This window comes from Notothenia coriiceps, unplaced genomic scaffold, assembly GCF_000735185.1.
Source record: "Notothenia coriiceps isolate Sejong01 unplaced genomic scaffold, NC01 NC01_scaffold00003100, whole genome shotgun sequence".
NCBI lineage: Eukaryota > Metazoa > Chordata > Actinopteri > Perciformes > Nototheniidae > Notothenia > Notothenia coriiceps.
This window is the reverse complement of record NW_011335801.1, coordinates 40,224-62,353: the sequence shown is the minus strand read 5'-3', so window position 1 is coordinate 62,353 and position 22,130 is coordinate 40,224. Positions and strand designations below refer to the sequence as shown.

The following is a 22,130-nucleotide window of genomic DNA, read 5'->3' as shown; positions in this document are numbered from 1 at the left end:
CCCACCCCTTAGCCTATCACAGGGGTCTGCAACTTTTTGACCAAAAGAGCTATTTTGTCCCCTTTTCCAACAATTTGTTTTGTCTGGAGCCGCAAAACATATTTGATAGCTTATAAAGTTGTATTTATTGTTATATCATAGACAAAAACTACAGTTTTTTTGCATTTATTATTTATTACATTATAAAACTGTTAACCTCTAATAAGAAACAAAGAACTCTTATAAGGAGAAGAAAAAGAAATGCACAGGCCTACTTTAAAATAAATTAAACTCAGCACTTGGCTAGTCCTCTGCACATTTGAAAGAAAAAAATACAATTAAAATTGACCCACTTTGAAACAAATCAAACACATATAGTAGCTGCACCCTAAAAATAGTTAACTGATTGAATTATCAGCTGTCTTTCTCTTCCGTTTTTCTCCTCGATACGTAATGGCTGCAGCACCTTTAACAACTTCTCTCTACATATCAAACATACCGGTAAGCCAGCATCGTTTGCTGTGAAACATATAACTGTCCACGCAGAATTAAATCCTGTGTTCCTCTGATACTGTTCTTTGATTTATCCATAGTTCGCTCATCGAGCCGGGGGTCAGGTTATTCGCCTGCAAGAAAAGGCGCTCGCGCGGGACCGTAGCAGGATGTGACGCATATTTTCGTTGACCTAATTAAAACCGTTTTGTTTTTTATTTATGTGTCACAGTATCACCTCAAAATACAAGATACGAAACATTTTCAACCATGCAACAAAATATAAATAGTCCTACAAATACTTTTATTTTATTTCCTTCTTATTTATGTCAAAACTCAAGGGAGCCAGAGTAGAGGGCTTAAAGAGCCGCGGGTTCCCGACCCCTTTAGCCTCACATACAAGGTGTTGGAGCACTAGCCAGAAGTGTGAGCGTTACACAGTGATGTCATTATGTTACAGAAGTAAATAAAGGAGTCCAATGGAGGCCTTTCAGGCAGGGAGAGTGTGTGGGAGAGAAACTCCTCATGGAGGGAACTTTGAGATGTTAGACCATTTACATGCACTAAATCCTAAATAAAACACTACAGTAAGGGAAGACCCCAATAAGCATTATAGCGCGTCTTTAAAATGACTTGTCAAAGGTAAAATATATAGTGTTATTATGATGTGTTTAAATGTAATTTTGATACATTTCTAATTTTGGGAGGAACTTGAATTAACAGTTTTCACAGGTGTTAAAGAGGGAATTATGACCTCTTTAACTTCCTCACAAATCATTGTTTATAAAAAACTATTTTCAGCATTAATTGGTCGTTGTCTTCAAATTGCTCTTCATTTAACGATTCTGTTGAGCTAGGGGTGTGTGGCACGCAACATATTGCATTACATTACATGTGTTCATGTTCTAGTTATTATGTGAGAGTGGTTCTCTTTCTTTTATGATGAGACAACCCTGAAAAACCATTTTGTATCAGTGCATATTTGCAGACAGTTGGTCTGTGTGCACCTCGGTTCAAACTAGAGCCTTGAACCCATTCATCTCTGGAGCTCAGGCTCGCCGGTTAACTCATGCTTTCTGGAAGAGGACAGGGCGTGTGCAGGGTGGAGGAGTTGTGATAAAGCCGTTATTCAGGCAGTAAGCTCACCAGAACAGGGTGTAATTGGATCCAGGATGAAGATGGTGGCAACAGAAAGTGTGATAATGGTGGTGGGTGTAATGACTTACGGTTGCGGTAGGTTTAGTCACTGAGGCAGAGGAGACAGACAGCGGCACGCCCACACCTCACAAAAGAGACTTAGAGTAAGAAATGAGTTTATCTTGGGAGGAGTTGGACTTGCTGTTGACCCATTTGATCTCCACTTCAGAATGTAAATGCACCACCTTTTACATTTAAGGTGTACAACTTTGTGTTATTGTCTACATTCATGCCCCACAGACCTTTTCTCTGTCTTGGTTTCCCATCTGCGTTTAGGGGAAGGCCGTGCATGGCAGAAAGCAGTTGTTTTGATTCTCTGAGGTCTAAACTTAGCTCTCTGCCCTCCCACAGATTCATTCACAAAATAATTTCAAAGCCCAAAGCCTTATCCGCTTTCTGTTTACAGTAACAGAGGTGAGAAGGGGGAGTTTTTTTTATTGTTTGGTTCTGCAGGTCTCCATACCTTCAAAACATACTTTAAACTTTGATCCGTCTTGATGAGTGGGTAATTAAAAGGAATGGAGAAATGTGACACATACTTTTAGGTTGAGCTCACAGTTACTGTTATTGACTGTTTTTCGTTGAATTTATGCATCTGCGACAAAACGAGCAGACATGAAAAAGATCAGCAAGAAACACGTACAAAGCAGTCATTTATCTGGATCACTTTCTTGAGAAATACTAAACCTATTTTGCGTGTCTAACCATTATCTTAAAAAGGAAATGGTAATTTGTATCTTAATGTGATCATAAGCAGATTAAATAAGTGACGATTGGTCTATAGTAGTTGAAAACAGTTATTACTTATCCAGCAAAGATACATTTTTATTATTAAAGCTATATTTCTATTTATTATCTGTTCATACACCAGCCTAAAATGATTGTTGCCCATAGGAATAGTTATTATCAAATACATGTATAAGCACTTACATCTTCTTACAACTACATAAAAGTTTGTTATAGTAAGATATATATTACAATTTATGTATGTGCAAATACTTTTTTTGCAGTAAAACAGATGCATGAAATAATCTATGTAGTTGGAAAAACTGCAAATTGTTTGATAATGATCTGCAGGGGCGTTGCCTGGATCTCATCGGGAGATAAGACCGACAATTGTACATAATAAAAAAATATGTATATATACAGGACTGTCTCAGAAAATTAGAATATTGTGATAAAGTTCTTTATTTTCTGTAATGCAATTAAAAAAACAAAAATGTCATACATTCTGGATTCATTACAAATCAACTGAAATATTGCAAGCCTTTTATTATTTTAATATTGCTGATTATGGCATACAGCTTAAGAAAACTCAAAAATCCTATCTCAAAAAATTAGAATAGTTCCTCAGACCAAGTAAAAAAAAAAGATTTATAACAGCAAAACACAATCAAACATTTGAAAATGTCCATTAATGCACTCAGTACTTGGTTGGGAATCCTTTTGCACGGATTACTGCATCAATGCGGCGTGGCATGGAGGCAATCAGCCTGTGGCATTGCTGAGGTGTTATGGATGCCCAGGATGCTTCAANACACACACACACACACACACACACACACACACACACACACACACACACACACACACACACACACACGAGAGGTGAGCAGCGGATGGTAAATAGCTACCAGGTGTGTGTGTGTGTGTGTGTGTGTGTGTGTGTGTGTGTGTGTGTGTGTGTGTGTGTGTGTGTGTGTGTGTGTGTGTGTGTGTGTGTGTGTGTGTGTGTGTGTGTGTGTGTGTGAGAGGGGAAATAGAGGGGCTCTCTGTGAGGTGTGACAGCAGAGGGGACAGGAGACAGCTGGCTGCGGGAAAATTATGACAAGAGTAGAAATGAACATGGGAAACCTTACGTGTTTATGTTTTGCCTTCATGTGGATGAAAATAGTCCTGACCAGAAAGGCAACAGTGTTGCTCAATTGTTTAAACACTTTTGGGACTTTTTGGCCAATAGTTGTGCTGTCTTGTTGCTATTATGTGTGCAATACTCGCCAAGTCCCCCATGAATGAGCCTTAGTCAAGCATCACAAGAAATTACTTTTTAAGTTATCAGCAGACAGAAGTTAAAGGTCGCCTATTATGCAATATCCACTTTTTCATGGCGTATACTGCCACCCGAAGTCCCCGGCCGGAAGACCCGGATTTGGGGACTGGCTTCAGTAGAAGCTGCTGGGAGTCCCAGCAGCTTCTACTGAGGCCTTCCGAGTAAATCGCCAGAACACCTCCTCGTCGACACCTCCTCGTCGACACCTCCTCATCTCCACCTCTCCCATGTTTTCTTTTGTGTTGCCATAAGTTAGTTTCGCTGCGTTTGTGCGCTGGGCTAATGCTAATAATGCTAATGCCAGCAAATACAATGGCGGCTTCACAAAACTTTTCTGAGTTTTACGGGCCGTGGTTTGCACGCCCAGCCAATCAGAAATTGAGAACTACATTATATTGATGAAAAAAGAGTATTATAGGGGACATTTAAAACAATTTCAATATCCGGAAAAATGAGTTTCTTGTGCCTTGACAACCCCTCCAATTCCACTAGGGGTCTTTATGCTCGCTGGCTCTCTGTTTCAGGGTAATCAGCCTGATGAGCCACAAATTGGCCCTATAAAGGCCCACACCATCCAGCCAGTGCCAGGCTGTTACGGAGCCATTCAGTCAGCCAACAGAGAGGAGCATGCTCAATGTAACTCAACAGATGGAAGTCTGGCAAATGCTTATTTTCATCTTAGAACATGGTGTCCAGTTCTCTCAAATGATCAGAGTCACTTTTCTGCACAAGCATGCAAGTGACCTGACATTTTGCGTTATTCCACTTATGGACAATTGTCGTCTTTATCAAACCAAGAAACTCAAGACGCCAGCGAAAAGCAAAGAAAAAGAAGACTGCTAACATGGATGCAGATATATTTTGTTGCTGATGTTTTGATGAGTAACACAATATGTAAACAGAATTGTGTTTATTTATGAGAACAAATCTTCACAGGGTAACTTTAAAACGACCTACATTTACATTTTCCTCAAAGTGGCCTCGTGTGGTTGTACCAATGATGAGTGTCCTCTCTCGGCGGCAGAGGTAACGTGACGTCATTGGCAACACCGCAGAAAGTCTAAGGTCGTTGAGGTTCAAACACAGACCGTTCAAACACAGTCACTTACTGCAGGTTTTTTAATGTAAAAGGTCCTTTTCCCTTCAAATCGCTTAAGGTGTCTGAACATAAACAGAGCTTTACCATAAATGTGGCACATCAGGAAATAGCCATGAATCACATAACATATGACATGCAGTCTATGCAGACTATGCAGTCATTGCTGTTTATGCAGTGTCAGAGTTGTAATGTTAATAGAATAGTGATTATATATAAGGTTACATGCCTTTTACTTGTGTATTAAGGTAAATAAACTAACATTAAAAGGTACTTATTTTTTGCAAGAAGAAGCAGAAGAAGGAGGACAAGAAGAAGATAAACTTTATTAATCCCTTACAGGGACATTTCTATTTTTAGAAAAGTTTGACTGCATTTGCTTTGCATGCAACTTCGCTCCCTGCCACATGCTGCTGTGGAATGCATGAGTGGACAGACCGGGGGGGGGGGGGGGGGGCATCCCTGACATGATAATCAGGATGATATTTAGCTGTGGAGAGGCTAGGAGCACAGCAACCCCCCGATCCATCAAGCCTGAGCCCCGGAAACCACTGTTACCCTTAGCATTAGACATGTTTACGTTCCAGCTGCAGTATGTGAAGCAGCCACCCACTCACAATGTGTTTGTCCGGGTGTCTCTGGGCGTGTGAGTACGGGTGTAAGAGTGTGTGTGGTGTAAGCGTAGTTTGCGAATCGCTGTTCTTCCCTGACGGTTTCACGTTCACATTTTTCTGCTGGCTGATTTAACAGAGGAACGGCTTAATTGGGGTTAATTGTTCCAATCCATCTGTGAAGCTGTGTGTGAGCGAGAGAAAAAGGGTTTGTATGTGTGCGTGTGCAGTAACATGTCAAGCCCTGAAACCCAAAGCCAATGCTCCCTCACTTTCATCTTATTCATACATTCATGAAAAAATAAACATGCAAGCCTGGAGAAGAGGAGGGAGGGGAGGGAGGGTGGTGACGGAGAGGGGGAATGCAAGCAGAGAGTATGATGTAGAAGCAGCTGGATTTCTCTTCTCTCTGCTACCTCCAGACTCATATGACATCCACCAGCCGTTTGATTGGAAATGCTAGGGGCTTTTAATCTTCATGTGTAAAAAAGGCCAGTCATTTGAGTGTGTGTTGCTCACCTCTCTTGCCACTGATGAACTCATTCCTGCAGTTTTGCATCAGCTGCAGGATCCACTTGTGCTGAGCGTAGATGCACTGCCACGCTGGGTCGCCTGGAGCGTGAAGGTCCGACAGGTACCTAGACATGCACAACACATTTAGATTCAAAGAAAAAGAAAAAAAACCACCTTTTTTTATACGGAACCCCTGAGAGGCAAGTGAGGCAAGAAAAAAAGTTCAGGTGATCAATTTTGTATTTGTTTTCTCCTGGATTTATGATTTAAGAAAAGGTGAAAGAGGATGGGTTTTTTTCAGGCTCATTGTTTATACATTTCTTCTTCTTTTTTTCTGTGAAAAGGTGAAAGACAAAATACTGAGTTAGCAAGTTTCCTTATGTTCAGGGAGTTAAAGTTAAATTAAAACTCACCCGAAAGAACATGAAGACTTTTAGTCCTATTTAAAACATCCGTCAATGGTGCAATACAGCCTCTTGTGGCCAACATGAGCCTTACAGCAAAAACATACAAATAAAGCCGGACAAAAAAATACTAATTTCACATGGCAAAACTTTTCTTCCAACCTGGTTTCAAGGATGAAAAAAAGCAACTTAAAAACAATTATGCTGGGTAAACATTTTTGCTGATGAGTCCCTTTTTTTTTTACTTTTATTTTTCTTCAACTGTTTTACAGATAAAGAAAATAATTAAACTTTTTGGCAAACCTTTTTTAAACTGGTCCTAATTTATTTATTTGCCCCTCAGGTCTTCCATACATGAATTGCTGATAGGTACAGTAGAAGTCATCAAAACACCAATACCAGGAAGATCTTGGCCCTCGGGATTTAATTTGGTGGGCATCACTCAGTGACCTGTGTGCTGTCAGATGACTGACTAAACTGTCACCTGGCTCCCTCTACTGTCATCCTCTGAACCAGCTACTCATTTGTTTCTCATTAGGGGGCATCCTTCAGAAGATTGAGCAAGACCCACAGGCACAAACACACACATGCAGACTAGCGCCCACCATCAAGGGCAAGAGTAAACAGAAGTGGGCGTTCAGAGTCGAGCCTGACGCAGCAGGATGAAAGATGTTGCCGTGTGGTGAAGGACTGGTCTCTGTGATCCTGACAGGTTGGTCTGAACAATAATAAATCGGGGTATACCACAAGTATGAGAGGGCAGAAGGATAGAGGGGGGGGGGGAGACGCAGCAAAATAGAAACAGAGAAAGAGAACGGGACAACACAAAGCTAAAAGTGAACATTTAGAGTAAAGGGAAACATGTTATGGAGGACAAAGTTCTGGTAAACAATGTCAGGTCCAAAAAATCGAACGGAGTGTATTGAAGGAGGATAAGAAATACGCCTTAATATAGTTCAAGACCAAAGACCGCTCGAAGTGTTTAGAAATGGTGTGACACATGTCAAGAAATTAAAAACTGCCGGATAGTGTTTTAAAAACCAGTTTCACATAAATATAATGAATTATGCAAAAACTAATAGAGCACAACTGTGAGGAATATAAACGGATGGTATTAAAAGCCGTTGCTGTGTTGTGAAGACGTGAAGAGACCTGATGTATCTCTTCTGGTCGTGCAGCGTGGACGGGGTCTGCAGCAGGTTCTCCAGCAAGAGGCTCCTCAGAGCTCCGATCTTCGTCTCCACCTCAGCGTACACTAGAGCGTAGCAGCAGAACAAACCGTTGTGAGATTGTTTTTCACTTTATGTGATTCATTTGTCGAGTCAAAAATGCAAATGACATGTTTACCTTTTTTGAAAACAGGGACTTCAGTAGGGCCAAACAGAGATTTGGCTTTCTCATAGTCGTTGATCACCACGTCGTAATCACCCTGAGGGAGAAAAGTTAATTAAATACAGCACAAGCAGCTTTTTTTCTTTTTCATTTCAACGTATTCATCTTGAAACAACATTTGATTTAAGCCTCTCTCACTCTACCCTCTGGATGACAGCCTTCCGACTGCGCCTCAAACAAATATGCATACTGGATGGATGCAATCGTGTAAAGGGAAAACTGTATGAAACACTTTGAAGTAATCACTACTAATTGTATCAATATATGTGCTACAAGCAAAATATACAAATATTACTGACGCTTTATTATTTACATATTTGTTGTGTCTTATCTAGGCCCTGATTTTTTGGGATTATGTTTAGATTGTATTTATGCATCTGCTGTAAAACCACCAGTTTACTGAAAAATGACTTAAAATAAAGTGAGGTGAAGTGAGATGAAGTTACACTTGCAGATGGACGTATAAAAGCTTGGGAAGCTTCTCATGTGAGATATTAGGTTTTATGATGATTGCTCTGGTTTAATAATAAGAAAGGAATATATTAAAAGACTTATATGTTTGTTATGATTGCTAAATTAACTCAAGATTAGTTTCATAAACACCAAGAGGAAAATAATAATAGCCTCAGAGATAACCAGCTCTAAAGGTATGCTATAGTAGGGGGGGGGGATCTGAGACTGCAGAACACATTATCACCTCCTCCTCCACCACCCAGAGAGCTGAAGGCTTTCCCTTCTTGACGAAAGATCATATCTGATATCTTACTACACACAGCTTGAATGACACCATTACAACTGAAGAGGTGAGGAAAGGGAAGCTATATATATATATTTCTTTTTATACATGAGCTGGTATTAATTTGTACATACGTGTAGTATGTGAATTAGGGGTATGCATTTTTTGATTTTTAATGACTCAAATTGGTTTATTGTGGGTCACAATTCTAGAGAAAATTAACCCAGTACATAGGGTTGCCTTTTTTTAGGATCTACTCTAGTCTGCTGTGTGCTGACAAAAACTGTGTGGGAAATGAAGGCACAAAGTGGACTAAAGGGTGAATAGGGTTATGAAGCTTTTGATACATTTGAAAAAACTAATGAGAAAAATAAGCATTTTTTTTGTGCTAAACTTGCATAATAAAACCTATAACCTAAATATTTGTTGTATTTTTTAATTATTAGTAACTTCAAGTATAACTAGTACAATAAATAAAAATGCTGCCTGATTATTTATACAATTAGTAGGCTTAGGCAAGCTGCCTTTTTATATCTCAGTAACTCAATTTCAAAAATAAATTGTACGCTGGTATTTTGTGTGATTTTTCAATGAATTACACACTAATACTGGTGTGTAGGTTTACTATCAGTCAGCTGCAATTATTAGAATCTTTTAAGGAAAAAACATTTAAGAAAAAAGCTTTTTTGGAAATTGTGAATCCTACTTCTTACATGAACCATATTTCCCCCCATCCTTAATGTGGATAGTACCTTTTGAATATTGCGTTCAATGTTGAGTGGCAGGTTGAAGAGAAACTTGAAACGCTGCAGGACGTTGAGAGCATTGCGTGTGGAGTCAGCTTTGTCTTTCCGCCCCAAGACCTCCTGGAAAAGAGTATCTGCAGTATCGCTCGCTCCTACGAGGAAACGCAGAAAGAGCGAAAGAATGAGAGGGAGCCAGAGGAGCAGGAGCAAATGAGAAACCGGGATACTAAATAAATAAATGCTGATACCACATTTCCCTTTTAATGTCAGTCTCTGGTTTTCTTCCTGCTCTTTGTGTCTGACACAGTAGAGGCTGAGCTGCTAAAGACAAAGCGACGGCTATCTGCTGGTCGGACAGTTTATTGGGACCTTTGGGCGACTAACCGGCTTCGTGGGTGGCCTTGGATGTGTCGTCAGATAGAAAAAGAAAATACTTCTTCTAATCATAACAAACCCCGCCCCCATAGCAAAACCCCTGAAGGAATAACAGCATGGGATCCAACGGAGGAATTCTTCAATTGTTTTCACTAGCCAATCGTAGTTGTCATCAAACTTACATTCTATTTTGTGATTGGCGCTGAGTTTTTAGGGGTGACCGGTGGCCTGGGCACTGCAAGTCTGGGGATGAAAGCTGCGTCCGGCCTCAAGGCTTATTTACACTAGACTCCGGGAAAAGGACCTGCTTATTGACCCTCCATTAGGGGAGTCACATTATCATGTATGAGATGAGAGGGGGGGAACACATGATCTGCTGAGGGATCTGCTTGTAATAAATGGGAAGCTCTACAAAGGCATAGACAGAGTAATTCATGGATGGCAAATCATGGTGTGATAAGCTTTGCAGCACAAAGACTGTCTCTTCTCATAATCGCTTTGCTCATTGAGTTTTATTTAACATGTCAAGGACTTACTGTAACATTGTCAAAAGATGTAACCTTAGGGTTTCTCATTTGCAAAAAGGATTAAATAATTGATAATCTTAACTGCAAACAATTGCTTATGAATGCAATGATGTCACAGACAATGTGCATGAACACAAACACAGACCTTCATTTCAAATGTTAGGCTGCTAGGGCAAACACTGTTGGCACTAGTGGGTTAAACTTTATAAAAAAATAACCAGAACTCAAGTTCCATGGCCCCCTACTAACATTCTCAATGGTCAGCAAATGGTAAAAGAGCACTGCCATTCACTTCTGAAACTGATTTTTAACAGAGAACGGGATTAAAACCTCCCCCCATGATGATGTGACATGATGAAAGGGGGGCGAGTTTGAGAACGGTTGAAGGATGCACTTAAGCTGCTCTGAAAAAGCCAGTAAGCATTGAGTTGAGATTATTTGATCAAATGTAAAAGTTTTGTATTCTTAAAATAGTCGTCCTAATATATCATAATGAATTACCTGTAAAATGTACCTCTCTGAATTCTATCATGCGAATAAAATAACATGTTTGGTTAACATTAACAAAAACTAGTTGAAAGTTAAAAAAAAATAGCCGAAAGGGTGCAATGATTTGGAAGTTATAAATAAATGATAAAGAGTGTACAATAAGTGATTGTCAACATAACATGCTTTGCTAATACATTATGTTATTTTTTTAACTGACATAAATAATGGGTTCCTTATCATTTAAATACTACATTTTTCATACAACTCGATCTGACTGGAAAACAATTAAACAACCTAAAATATAACAGAATTTATCATTTCCTCTGAACTCAAATTGGATTTGATCAAACCAGCTTTTGCTACATTAGACATTTCATTGTCATTGCCTATCAATGCATTTATTGACACATAAAATGGGGATTTTAGGTGCTTATCAAAACTTGAAACTGTACATTTACAATTTCTCGTGGTGCTTGACTCTAAATCAAAGATGCTTACTGTTCAGGATGTTTTCTAGTCGTTGGGTCATGGATCCCTCCACTCTCTCTGTGCCATCAGACTCCAGCCTCTGGTGGATCGCTGCAACACAAACGTCAGTTTGATTTTGTATTGTAAAAGACTGTAATGGACAATATACAGTTAAAGCCACGGAAATAAAACTTGAGAAAGAATAGCATTATGCTGATGTAGGAAGTAATGTAAGAAAAAGTGGAAATGGTTCTCTACGCTATAAAGCAACTCACATCCGGTCTCCTGAGATAGGAACATTTTCAATTTCAGGAACCGAAAGTAAAACAATAAACAGGCCCTACCCCAGTGATAGATGGGAGATAACCTCGCCGGTTCTCCGCCTATAGATGCTGCTATTGAACCTAAACCTCCCTCCCCCGAGCCTCCCCCTCCTTCGGCCTGTTCCCACGCAGTAAACGACGTGACCCCTTCCCAGCGGTAACTGTACTGGATCAATTCACCTCAGCAGAACCATTAACAGCACGGTTTTGTGGTCTTGGGACATTTGGAGCCCTTTGACCTGGAGGTAATGAGAATCTAAAATGTTTCAACTCTCTGAAAAATAACATTTGGGAGAGCAGAGCAGGAGGCCTAGATGCCAAAAATGACTTGAGGGGGAAAGAAAATCTCTGAAGGCTTGTATCCATCACTTAGCATGAAGAGCTTGACGCGGGAGAGGGACTTTAAAACAAGGGAATGAGGGGAGAAAACAGAGAGAGAGCAAAGAAAAGAGGCAGTGGTGTGGCTACCCCAGTGAATAAATAAATGGTGAGCAGTATTGGGCAGCCGGGCGCTGAGAGCTGCAGTGTGGGTTTATTGACAGAGTGGAAGGGAGGTGGAGACGGCTTAGGAGACCTTCTCCTACATACTTGGGGAGTGAATCAAATATGCACCGGGTAGACATCTCAAGAATGAAGTTAAGAGACAGAAACATGGGAGAAAAAAAAGAAGAAATCCTGAAATTTCTCTTTTTTTCCCGTCCCTACCTTCCTTCTTCTCTCAGTTCTATAAATGCTATAAGAGCTTGGACACAGCAGAAGGAGTGGGAGGCAAAGTAAAGGGTGGGGGAAGAGTTCTGTAAATAAAGATGTGGGCCCAGTCTGACAGACAGAAGCCTCAAGGCAGGGACTGAGGTATTCCTAAAACACGCTGTTCAAACATGCCATTGGCTAATCAGTACGGACGGCGCTGGCCTTTTCGTGGACCTCTCGCTGCTCGGCGACCGGTACAAAACGCGGCAGGTTCAGATAAAGGCACGTAGATGTGGGAGTGTGTATGGGAGAGCGCAGGATTGACAGGGCTGAACACACAGGAAGACACACACACACACTGCAGGTCTGCTTCACGTCTCCGCAATACCCCCCCTGCCCTGCTGCCAGCTGTGTGTCCTCTGCATCTGTCACACACTGGAGGGCCCATGACGTCACGGCTAACCTAAACATCAGGTCAGAGTCCGGATAACACACGCAGCCCGAACCTGAGGAAGAGCTGCAGCGCCCGCTTTCACTTCCTGGAACCGTTTGAGGGAAGACGAAAAAAACTGAATAAGAATAAAAATACAGTGTCCCTGGATTCTAAAGCTGGAGATGTTTTGACTCCTGCCGGGGCCGGGGGGCTCAGGGAATAGGCCCTGGGAATATGGCATTTTTGGAACACGGTAGCCGTTCTGTTTCCTGCATCACTGGGAGACTTCCTGTTCGCACAACAATGAAAAACCTCAAATTTCAACATTTTTAGTAGAAACAACCCTGGACTCCCTGACAGACTGTCCGTCAGTCAATCAGCTCTGTCTACAGCATGGCTCCGTGTGTCACTGAGGCTCCATGCACGTCTCTTTCAACAGCCTGTGGTGGTTCACATGGAGGGTTTACAGAAAAATATCCCTCATGCAAACAACTTTAATATTTGATTTGACAGAATATCAACCAATGGGGAAAGAATCTGGCCACTACAAAACACTGTGTGGACTCAAAACTAGCTAGAACAACTGGATATAATCATTTCAGGAATTCCACATATAGTTGCTTGAAACATTATTTGACTAAGTAACCACAAGATAACTTTCTACCCGCAGTAAATAGTAACACCTGGCAGGTAAAATGGCTAGAAATTCAGAATTTCCTGCTTTTCTCAGTTTTAAACACAGTATATTTTACAGGCCAAACGGTGCATCTTGAACTTTACTTAAAAGCTATAATGAAATAAGAATATAATGAACTTGTAATCAGGGTTCTACCCATCAAACTACCTCAACTATGCTTATACAGAAATTGAGTCTTTTATCCAAGTTATGGATGTGTATACGACCTTTCCATTTTTTTTAAACAAATAAATGGAGCAGAAGGACTGAATTGTTAAATGAGATTGACAAAGAAACTGTATTTAGGCAGATAGCTTGATAACTGATCTGCCTTATAAGTCTGCTGATTGGCATGAGGTCCTTTGCCTTAATAACAAAATGCATGCACTGTTAGTTCCATATCGATGCTGAGCTTTTGAGGCCATGCAACTTTACAATGCAATTTTAATGGGCCCTTTGGAAGCTTTTAGAATACAACCCAAGCATCAAGAGTTGGCCCGAACTCCCAGTCTTGTTTCTGCATGTGCTAACAGATCGATCTGTCATTAACAACATTTGTGGTTGTTATATGAAAAGTTCTGCAGTTCATAGTTCATTAGAAAGACACATGGGATTTTTTTGCGCTATTTCTGTTGGATTTGGTTAGCTGTACTTAAGAGCAATTAAGAAGCAATTAGTGGGGACACGAAATAGAGGGGGGTAGGGAAACCCCACGATTACTGAAGTCAGAGTCCTGCTGTTTGCTCTAAATATTTTCTAAACGCCTCATTTCTTTACCCCGATTTGGCTTCTCTGCCTTGTTTCCACCTTCCCAGCAGCAGCACACTTGCATTAAAAAGTAACTCCAGACTTCTATTAAGGTCATCAATAAAAATCTCACATGCAAGCGGGATTGAAAATAAACAGGAGAGGAGACCGAAATGTCTTGATGGTGATTGAGGGCGCTGGAAGCACTGCAGCTAATGTTAACATACAAAGAGAACACACAAGCACCCTGTACATTTCACAGCTAATTAAAAAAAAAACGTTCACAACTCCGGTGAGGTTCATTTGGAATAACTAATAACAACAGAGACCTGCCAAGGGCCGCTGAGAGACAAAGAAAGGATTCACAGTTGCTCCGACAGCAGCTGTGCTAACCAGGCCTGGCAGTGCGCTGGCTGGCTTCGAGCAACGTGTCGGCTGGTATGTCGGTTTGGCTGACCATGCACAGTATACAGAATATCTCCACTTGAGCTATCCATTTGGGGCCACCACTTCTTTTTTTCTGACTGAGAGCCAAATGTTGGCCGAGAAAGGATGTTGCAGCGCTGTAATGAGTCACGGTGAGAAAGCAGCCGTCAGGAAGTTTAAACATTAACTTTAAGTCAAGCTGCTGGTCTGGATATAAGAATGTTTTTAGTGGAAACTACTTTTGAAAAGTGGGAGTTGTTTGATAGGCGTGGATAAAGTGAGTCTGTGGTTCTTACATAGCGTCTGTTCATTTATGTTAAGGTCTATTTTGTGTTGTTTGTTGCGTTATTGTTGATGAGCTAGCAAGTTGGCTAGCATTCATTTAGTGTATCTGGCGTAGTTAGACAGAGCCTTTAATGCCCCCAGTGATTATGTTGAGTTGCCACAAAGACTATTTACTCATGAAAGGAAAAAACAAGCGGAAAGCATATCAAATGTTGAAATTCGTAAATCAACATTTTACTCTCTTAACACTTTACTTGTGTAATATCTAGGGATGGGTATCGTTAAGGTTTTTAACGGTACTACTAGTCCTATCGATAATGCTTATCGATCCGGTACTTTAACGGTATTCTTATAGGTACTTTTTGCTATTTTTTTAAAGGGAAAAACTTGTAAACCTAATTAACATTGCTTTATTTAAATGTGAAATAAATAAAAAATATATAATGATGTTATTATATTGCACTGTAGTTGAGTAAAATATTGAGGTACTTGTACTTTACTGGAGTATTTCAATGTTTTGCTACTTAGTACTCCTACTCCACTACAGTTATTTAATACCTTTAGTTACTTTACAGATTTGGATGAATGATGTGAAATATAATCAAGTGTTAAATCAGACTTTAGTTCCACCTGGAGTAAATCCACAAGCTACCCTGCAGTATACAAAGTCATTCAAACTAGCTGCACCTTTACCAGCTTTGAGAACACTTTCATGATCAATCATTATAAAACATATCATATCTATTATTCTGAAATGGACCAATCTGCACAATGACTACTTTTACTGTCGCTACTCTAACTATATTTTGATGAGAATACTTTTCTACTTTTACTTGAGTAACATTTTGAATGCAGGACTTTTACTGCAACAGAGTATCCCTACACTATGGTACTTTTTTACTTAACTACTAGATCTGAGTACTTCTCCCACCTCTGCGCACCTGATGTGATAACGTTACTCGTAATTGGGGAAACAGAGCAGCTGTTTGTCGGACTGCTCGTGTCAACGCGCTTACGCGAAAACACTAATGGCAAACGAGCTTTGTCCACATCGAGCCTTGTAGAGTGTCTCTAATGCATACTCTCTGAACGCTCCGTCCCCGGCAGATCTCTGTGTGCCGCTCCAGCGTCTGTTAGGCCCCGCCCCCCGCACACAGAGAGACACAGGGAGATCGCTCTTCTGGAGTGAAGAGAGCTGAAATAATGATATTGCAAGTTAGAAACGTAAGATGCATTTTGACAGACAAGATGGAGACTTGGGGGGAAATATGCTGCATTTTGAATGTCCGATACTCCACCATTAACACCTTAGTCCCCTCTCGTCTCGTCAATGAAAACTAAATATACATTTCGTCATAGTTTTTATTATCAAGAATCTATTTTTAGCTCGTCATCGTCTCGTCTTAGTCATGTAAAAAAGGTCGTTGACGAAACATTTTCGTCATAGTTTTCGTTGACGAAATTAACACTGGTTGTCTCCCCACCTTGTTTAGCTCAAAGTGTTCCGAATTAAAAAAATAGGCGATGCAAATTAAGTGGGGCATATTTTACCCATTTTATATAAACGTCAACAGGGTGCATGAAGCGTCATTATGCACTCTTGGTTCACAGGTCGTTTAAGTCCATCCATACTGTATTGCTTCCTCATCCTGTAGAGACTGTACATTTCCCATTAGGGGCAGTGGGCACACAGTAGGCACGCTCAGTCTGAACGTGAGAATGACTGCGCATTGTTCCCATTGGTCATATTGGCTCTGTTATCGCCACTATCAGTCCTAATACTCTGGCCTGCATTGTGTTGGGCTGCTCCGTTTATTTAGATTCAGCCACTAACAATGAAAACATTGCCTCTCTCCCAACCGGGGCACAAACATACGGAAAGCAATAATAATAATGATGGAGGCAGAAAAGTGTACGTATAAATAGTAAGGGGAAGTAACTGAGCGGCTATGGCGGGAAGAGAGAGTAAACAGACAAAAGTATGAATGATGAAGCGAACAATTGATTTGAAGTACCTGGCAGAGCGACAGCAGTCAGTCTCGGCTACCTTGACATCATTTTGGCCTCATGTGTGTTTGTGTGTGAGATTGTGTGCGACAGGTGAGAGCTGATCTTATTTTGAGTAACGCGAGTTAGCCATGTTGAGGTTGGCTCGTGTAACTATAGTACAAAGTGGAGGGTTTTCCCACGGCAGCCAAATTATCCTCTTTAATCAACCGCTGCTGAACCGCGTGTGGAGGGGGAAAAGTCCCAGGACACGCACGCACGCACGCTTTCCAAGAAATCAAAAGCTTGTTTATGAGCAGAGATGAAGAGTGATGATTTGAAAAGTTTGTGCAGGCCATTTGGTACGATTCCACAGCACACAGAAATGTGTTAATCCCTCTCACCTGCCAGAGCGTCTTGGGCCTCAAAGAACGTACTGAGGCCTCCTTTCACATACGCCAGACTCCCCTCGTTCTTCTTGGTCGCCTGCTTTTTCAGATTGTTGGCCGCGAGCTTCAGCTGCTCAAAACTGAGAAAACAAAAATGATGACGCCATTATATTAATGCCAACAAGCTGTGATTGTTGTCAATCATTTCGTCATTATTCTAGTTAAATGAGCAACTGTTAAGTCTATAAAATGTCTCATAAACTTAAGAAAATGCTCATGACAGGAGTCCAAGATCACATCTACAAACTGCTCCAATTTACAATATTAAACTGAAAAAAAGCATAAACTCATCATATTTAAAAAAGAAGCCAGAACTCACAAATCCACAATTTGACTGGATAACAATAAAGCATTATTCAAATAATGTTGATTAATTTAAAAACGATTGGTCGGCTAATGCCTTCAGCACTACATTACAATGATGGAATTTTGCACACACGTTTTTATCGTAGAAACACAATCACACACACATTTGTTGGCCAATGTGAGTACGTGTGTAAGTGTCCCGAGAGGGGTTTCCTCCGCAGGAAGAAACAGTAACCCTGCGAGCTCCAAACAGAGGCCCCTGGTCATGCTGGATCCTTGGGTCTGGGTTACTGGAAGGCTAAGCAGGGGGAGAGGAAACCAGGAGAGTCCAAAATAACTCTCCTCTGCTCTGACATGACAGTCAACTGGGCTGGGGGGTCCGGGTCAGCACGCTGCCTTGTCGTTGACATACCTAATTGCTCTGTGAGGGGCCAAAAGACCATGTGAAGATTCAGCCGTAATCTGGGACGTGAAAGCTTTGAGTTTTGTGCCCTCCATATATTTTGTATACTTTTCATTTTAACATTTGGCATTTCTGGCCAATGGTCTAAAGACAAAAATATGCAGTTTACTAATACAGAATAAAGAAAATAGAGAAGCTTTCACCGATCAATTATTAAAATGATTGCCAATTAAATCCTGTTGTATAACCACGTATTGATTAATGGACTTATTGGAGTTCTTCTAGGATCTATAAACCTCTTTTCAACTTGTTATACAAGGGAATGTCTCCTCATCACATTAATTTACGTGCCACTGATGTCACATGCCAGCAAGAAGTGCTTCTAAAAGAAACATATAGGATATACCGCCACTATACAGCATTAATGCACTTAGCCAAGCCACGGGGAATTTGTCCTAAATCTCTGTTCTGCCTAGTCACTATTACATTTGAGGACACTATATGATGCAAGCCAATCTCTGGTGGTTATTGTGTGATACAAAACCCATTATTTACGAGAGCTCTTTTTTGTGGGACTGTGTATTAGCAAGAACTTTGCAATACAATACATATCATGACACAGGGGTGAGGATTCATGATATAGCATAACTGTGAGCAAAGCGAGATATTGCAATTTTAGATATGTAATTTGACCATTGTTTTCTCTTCCTCTTTTATGCAATAAGAACAGTGTGATCTGCATTTGCATTTATCACAGACAGTCCCTGTAACATCCAACAACTTAGCACTATGTTGATATTATTTTTTAAATTATTTTAAGCATTGACTAACTTTGTTGCAGGGGGGGTGATGACATGAGGACTTACCTGGAGCCTGTGTGGTTCTCTATGAGGTACCAGGTGGCAGAGAAGTTCTCACTGGTGAAGTCTCCACTCATTCCTGGAAAGGTCACCTCGATGTCTTTCTGTGGGATCTTGCCTCTAAAAGAAGACAGATGAACAAAGGTGAACACAGAAGAAAGGCAAACATATAAAGTGCTGCAAAGTACAAAAGTAGGTTGAAATCATGAACTGCAATGAGACTCATACAGAGAAAAATAAAAGTATTAATGCAAGACAACAAATAGCGATTGAGCAGGGCTTGAAAAATTGTATTGTGTAACTTGTGTGATTCTTTTTTTGTGTGATGTTGGGGTGGTTGTTCTCCAGCAGGGGGCAGTGTGCAGCCTGAAAGGCCCCAGGCTGGGAGAGCCTGGCGTGGGAAGTGCAGTGTGTGACGCCTGGGCGCCCCTGGAGGACCGAGCCCTCGTTAGGGAAGTTTGATCTCTGCTAATGACCCGTAGCCTACACAAACCAACCCCTCCACCCCCCCCATCACCACCCACATACACACCAACTGACGTACGGCTAGTACAGAAAAAAAATCTTAGATCTGTTAAACAAAAATAAATACGTAATGTGGTTAAGATGGCAAACTGGCAAACGTTGCATAAAGTATCTGTATCAAATAGTTTTTTGTGTGATTTAAACAATTCATTGCCTTAGAATGGGATCAAATTCATGTTTAAGAAGAATTCTAAATGTAGATGATTAGTGTTTTTTGAGGGGAATACAGGTCAATACACAAATTGCTACTGGTCTTGTTAACAGTCAAGCTCACTAGATAGCACTGACAGACTGATGTTGACATGCATATATAAATGAGGCTAGTTGAGGATGCTCTTCAGGTTCCTTATATTATTCAATGCCACTTGAAGGCTCTTACATGTGTTTAGTTTGCAGAAGACACTAAGTGAACAGGATTGTTGCTTTTTGCCTGACGAATTGAGAGAATTATTGTCATCAGCTGCAAAGACTGTTACTTTAATGGTTTCTGTATCCTGAGGGATGCAGTCATTTGACAGGCTGTGTCCATGCAGTGTTTCCCCTATATACAAATAGTGGCGGCGCAGTGCCGCTGCTAAAATATATTTTTTTGCTTTATATTTTTTAATTAAAATAATAATAAGTGGTGACCCTTTTTCATTTTTGATTGTTTGTAGGATTTGTAGTATTTGTGTTACTGTATGTTCAATAAAGGTGTATTTTTGCTAAATGTTGAGACATTGCCACTGTATGTACTAGGCAGGGCCCATTTCTGGCCTAGGGCGCCAGATCTGGGGGGCGGTGCGCTGGTAGCTCTGGGAGGGAAAAAACATTTTTGACCGTTGGCGCTCATCCAAATGTTCGGCCTTGATGTAACAACATTCATAATTAAGTAAATGTAACACCCTTTTCACCCCGGTTACACGATTAATTTGCCCTGTATTTTGGGCGCTGTAAGTGTAAGTGATGAAAGTGGGGGATGTTGGCTTATCAGGCGCACGCAGCTCACAGCCAAAGTGCGAGCGTGGTAGCGAGAGAGCGAGCAAGGGAGAGGGCGCACCGGTACCGGTGCTGTTGTTATTAGAATCTGGTGCTAGCTGCGCTAACGGATATAAGAAGTAGATGTTTCTACAACCAGGGTGGAGGAGAGCTATCCTGTCAGACTGAGAGGCTCAGTGAGGTGAAGGACTCTCTGAGTATTTAGTACTTAGCACCGCTGCTATGACTCCATCCTAGGGGAAACACTGGCCTTTGTACCATGAAAGTTATCCATCAGATGTCCCTCCTCCCACTCGCTGTACTGTAGGGTTTTATTGAATTGATTCTCTGTTTCCCTTACCGATGTTATGTATTGCTGTTTGTGTTTTATGTTCAGAGAAACCATTAGTGCTATTTTTATTTATTTTTTTCTGCTTTTTATTTACAGTCCAATTCCGAATCGTCTCGATGGATTCCAATTTCATTCCTGTAGCCCGACTGGTATGTATATTTATTTGTTATCGCCTTTCAAAATTATTTTATGTCTCGTGATATATTTAGTTATTCCAACCAGGGAACTTTGCAATCTGGTGTGATTTCTACCAAGCAGTCACTGAATCTGAGGAGCGAGGTCTATTTTGGTTCAGGAGAGTGGGAGGTAAAAGGAGGGTTGTTTGTTGATTTAGAAGACAGCGTGGGCGTGAATCGCCGTGTGGAGTAGTGTGATAAATATGCCGTCAGAGTTCATTTGGCACACACTGCATCTGACCCAAACATCTGAATAAATACAGGCTTGCGGCATTTTCCGTTTGTGTTGAGAGGATAAAAACAAAACTGTGTGCTGCCAAAGTGAAATAAATTCAAATGGATCATATCATGCTGGTAGAAAGCTAAAAGTAGTCAATTTAGCTGTGATATTGTGAACCATTTAAAATGCTCCTATAGTGAAAAATAAGGCTGTCATAAGGATTTGTACTAAAAGATATTTGTATCCTATTTTTGATATATTAAAGGGGCCATATTATGCTAATTTTCAGGTTGATATTTGTATTTAGTGTCTCTACTGTGACATGTCTCCATGCTTTATTGTTCAAAAAGGTCTTTATTCTTCTCATACTGCCTGTGCTGCAGCCCCTCTTTTCACCCACTGTCTGAAACCAGAGCCCAGTCTGCTCTGATTGATTAGCTGGCCGGCTATTTTGTCATGATTTAAGTAGTCTTGAGTAATAAAACTTCTACTAAGTCGAGAAGAAGTTATCGTTTGTAAATTGTTAGGTGTTTTGTCCTCCTCATGACCCATTACCCGTTCTAAATTGGACACACTTGTGTTTTCAGTTTTGTGTCTTCTTAGGTTAATTTTCTTTTATGGTGTAAAGCTAATGAAATGGATTATATTACTATATAGACACTATCACAACCTTCGTCGTCGGATGTATCAAAACCTACTTCAAAGTATGTCAATTTTTTCTTTGGATATGTAAAGGTGTCCCCATATTATTATGTTTTATTTTAGGTAAAGACTGAAATTTGTAAACTAAACTTGTGTAAACCAAGACTAGTAAAAATATAAGTGTGTATAAGTTATACAAAGTATTACAAAATCAAATCTCTGACATATCATCCGTCTGTCATTAATGTGTATATGGAATACTTAATTAATTACACGTTAATTGTTATTCATAGTGTAATTAGTCTTTTTAGAGACTTTGCCGTGATTTTGTGTGGCCCTGTAGTGAAATGGGCCGTAAAACATATTTATAAAATTCTCCGGTACAATACGATAACGACATCACACAAATCCATATAAATTGGACCATATTTAATGTACCAAGGAGGTCCCCCTCAAAGAGAGGGTTTGGAGGGGGGGGTGGACGGGACTTTGTGGATTGTGAATTCGGGAAACAAATGAAGTCTTTTTTATCACTTATAGTTGATACATAACCGATCGGCAAGGATGAGTAACATGAAACTACCCGAGATTCGCAGCTG

The 22,130-nt window shown here is 40.5% G+C and overlaps 1 protein-coding gene across 1 annotated transcript in view; it reads right to left on the bottom strand.

Annotated features, from left to right (window-relative positions):
• Nucleotides 1-5,921: 5,921 nt before the first annotated feature.
• LOC104941074 (exocyst complex component 2-like) overlaps nt 5,922-22,130 on the bottom strand; it is a 37,234-nt gene continuing 21,025 nt past the window's right edge. The window contains exons 5-11 of the mRNA XM_010766113.1: nt 18,666-18,779; nt 17,046-17,170; nt 11,106-11,186; nt 9,223-9,368; nt 7,690-7,771; nt 7,495-7,597; nt 5,922-6,063 (exon numbers count right to left, since the gene is read on the bottom strand). Coding sequence (XP_010764415.1) covers nt 5,922-6,063; nt 7,495-7,597; nt 7,690-7,771; nt 9,223-9,368; nt 11,106-11,186; nt 17,046-17,170; nt 18,666-18,779 — 793 coding nt within the window. The remainder of the gene's footprint in view (nt 6,064-7,494; nt 7,598-7,689; nt 7,772-9,222; nt 9,369-11,105; nt 11,187-17,045; nt 17,171-18,665; nt 18,780-22,130) is intronic.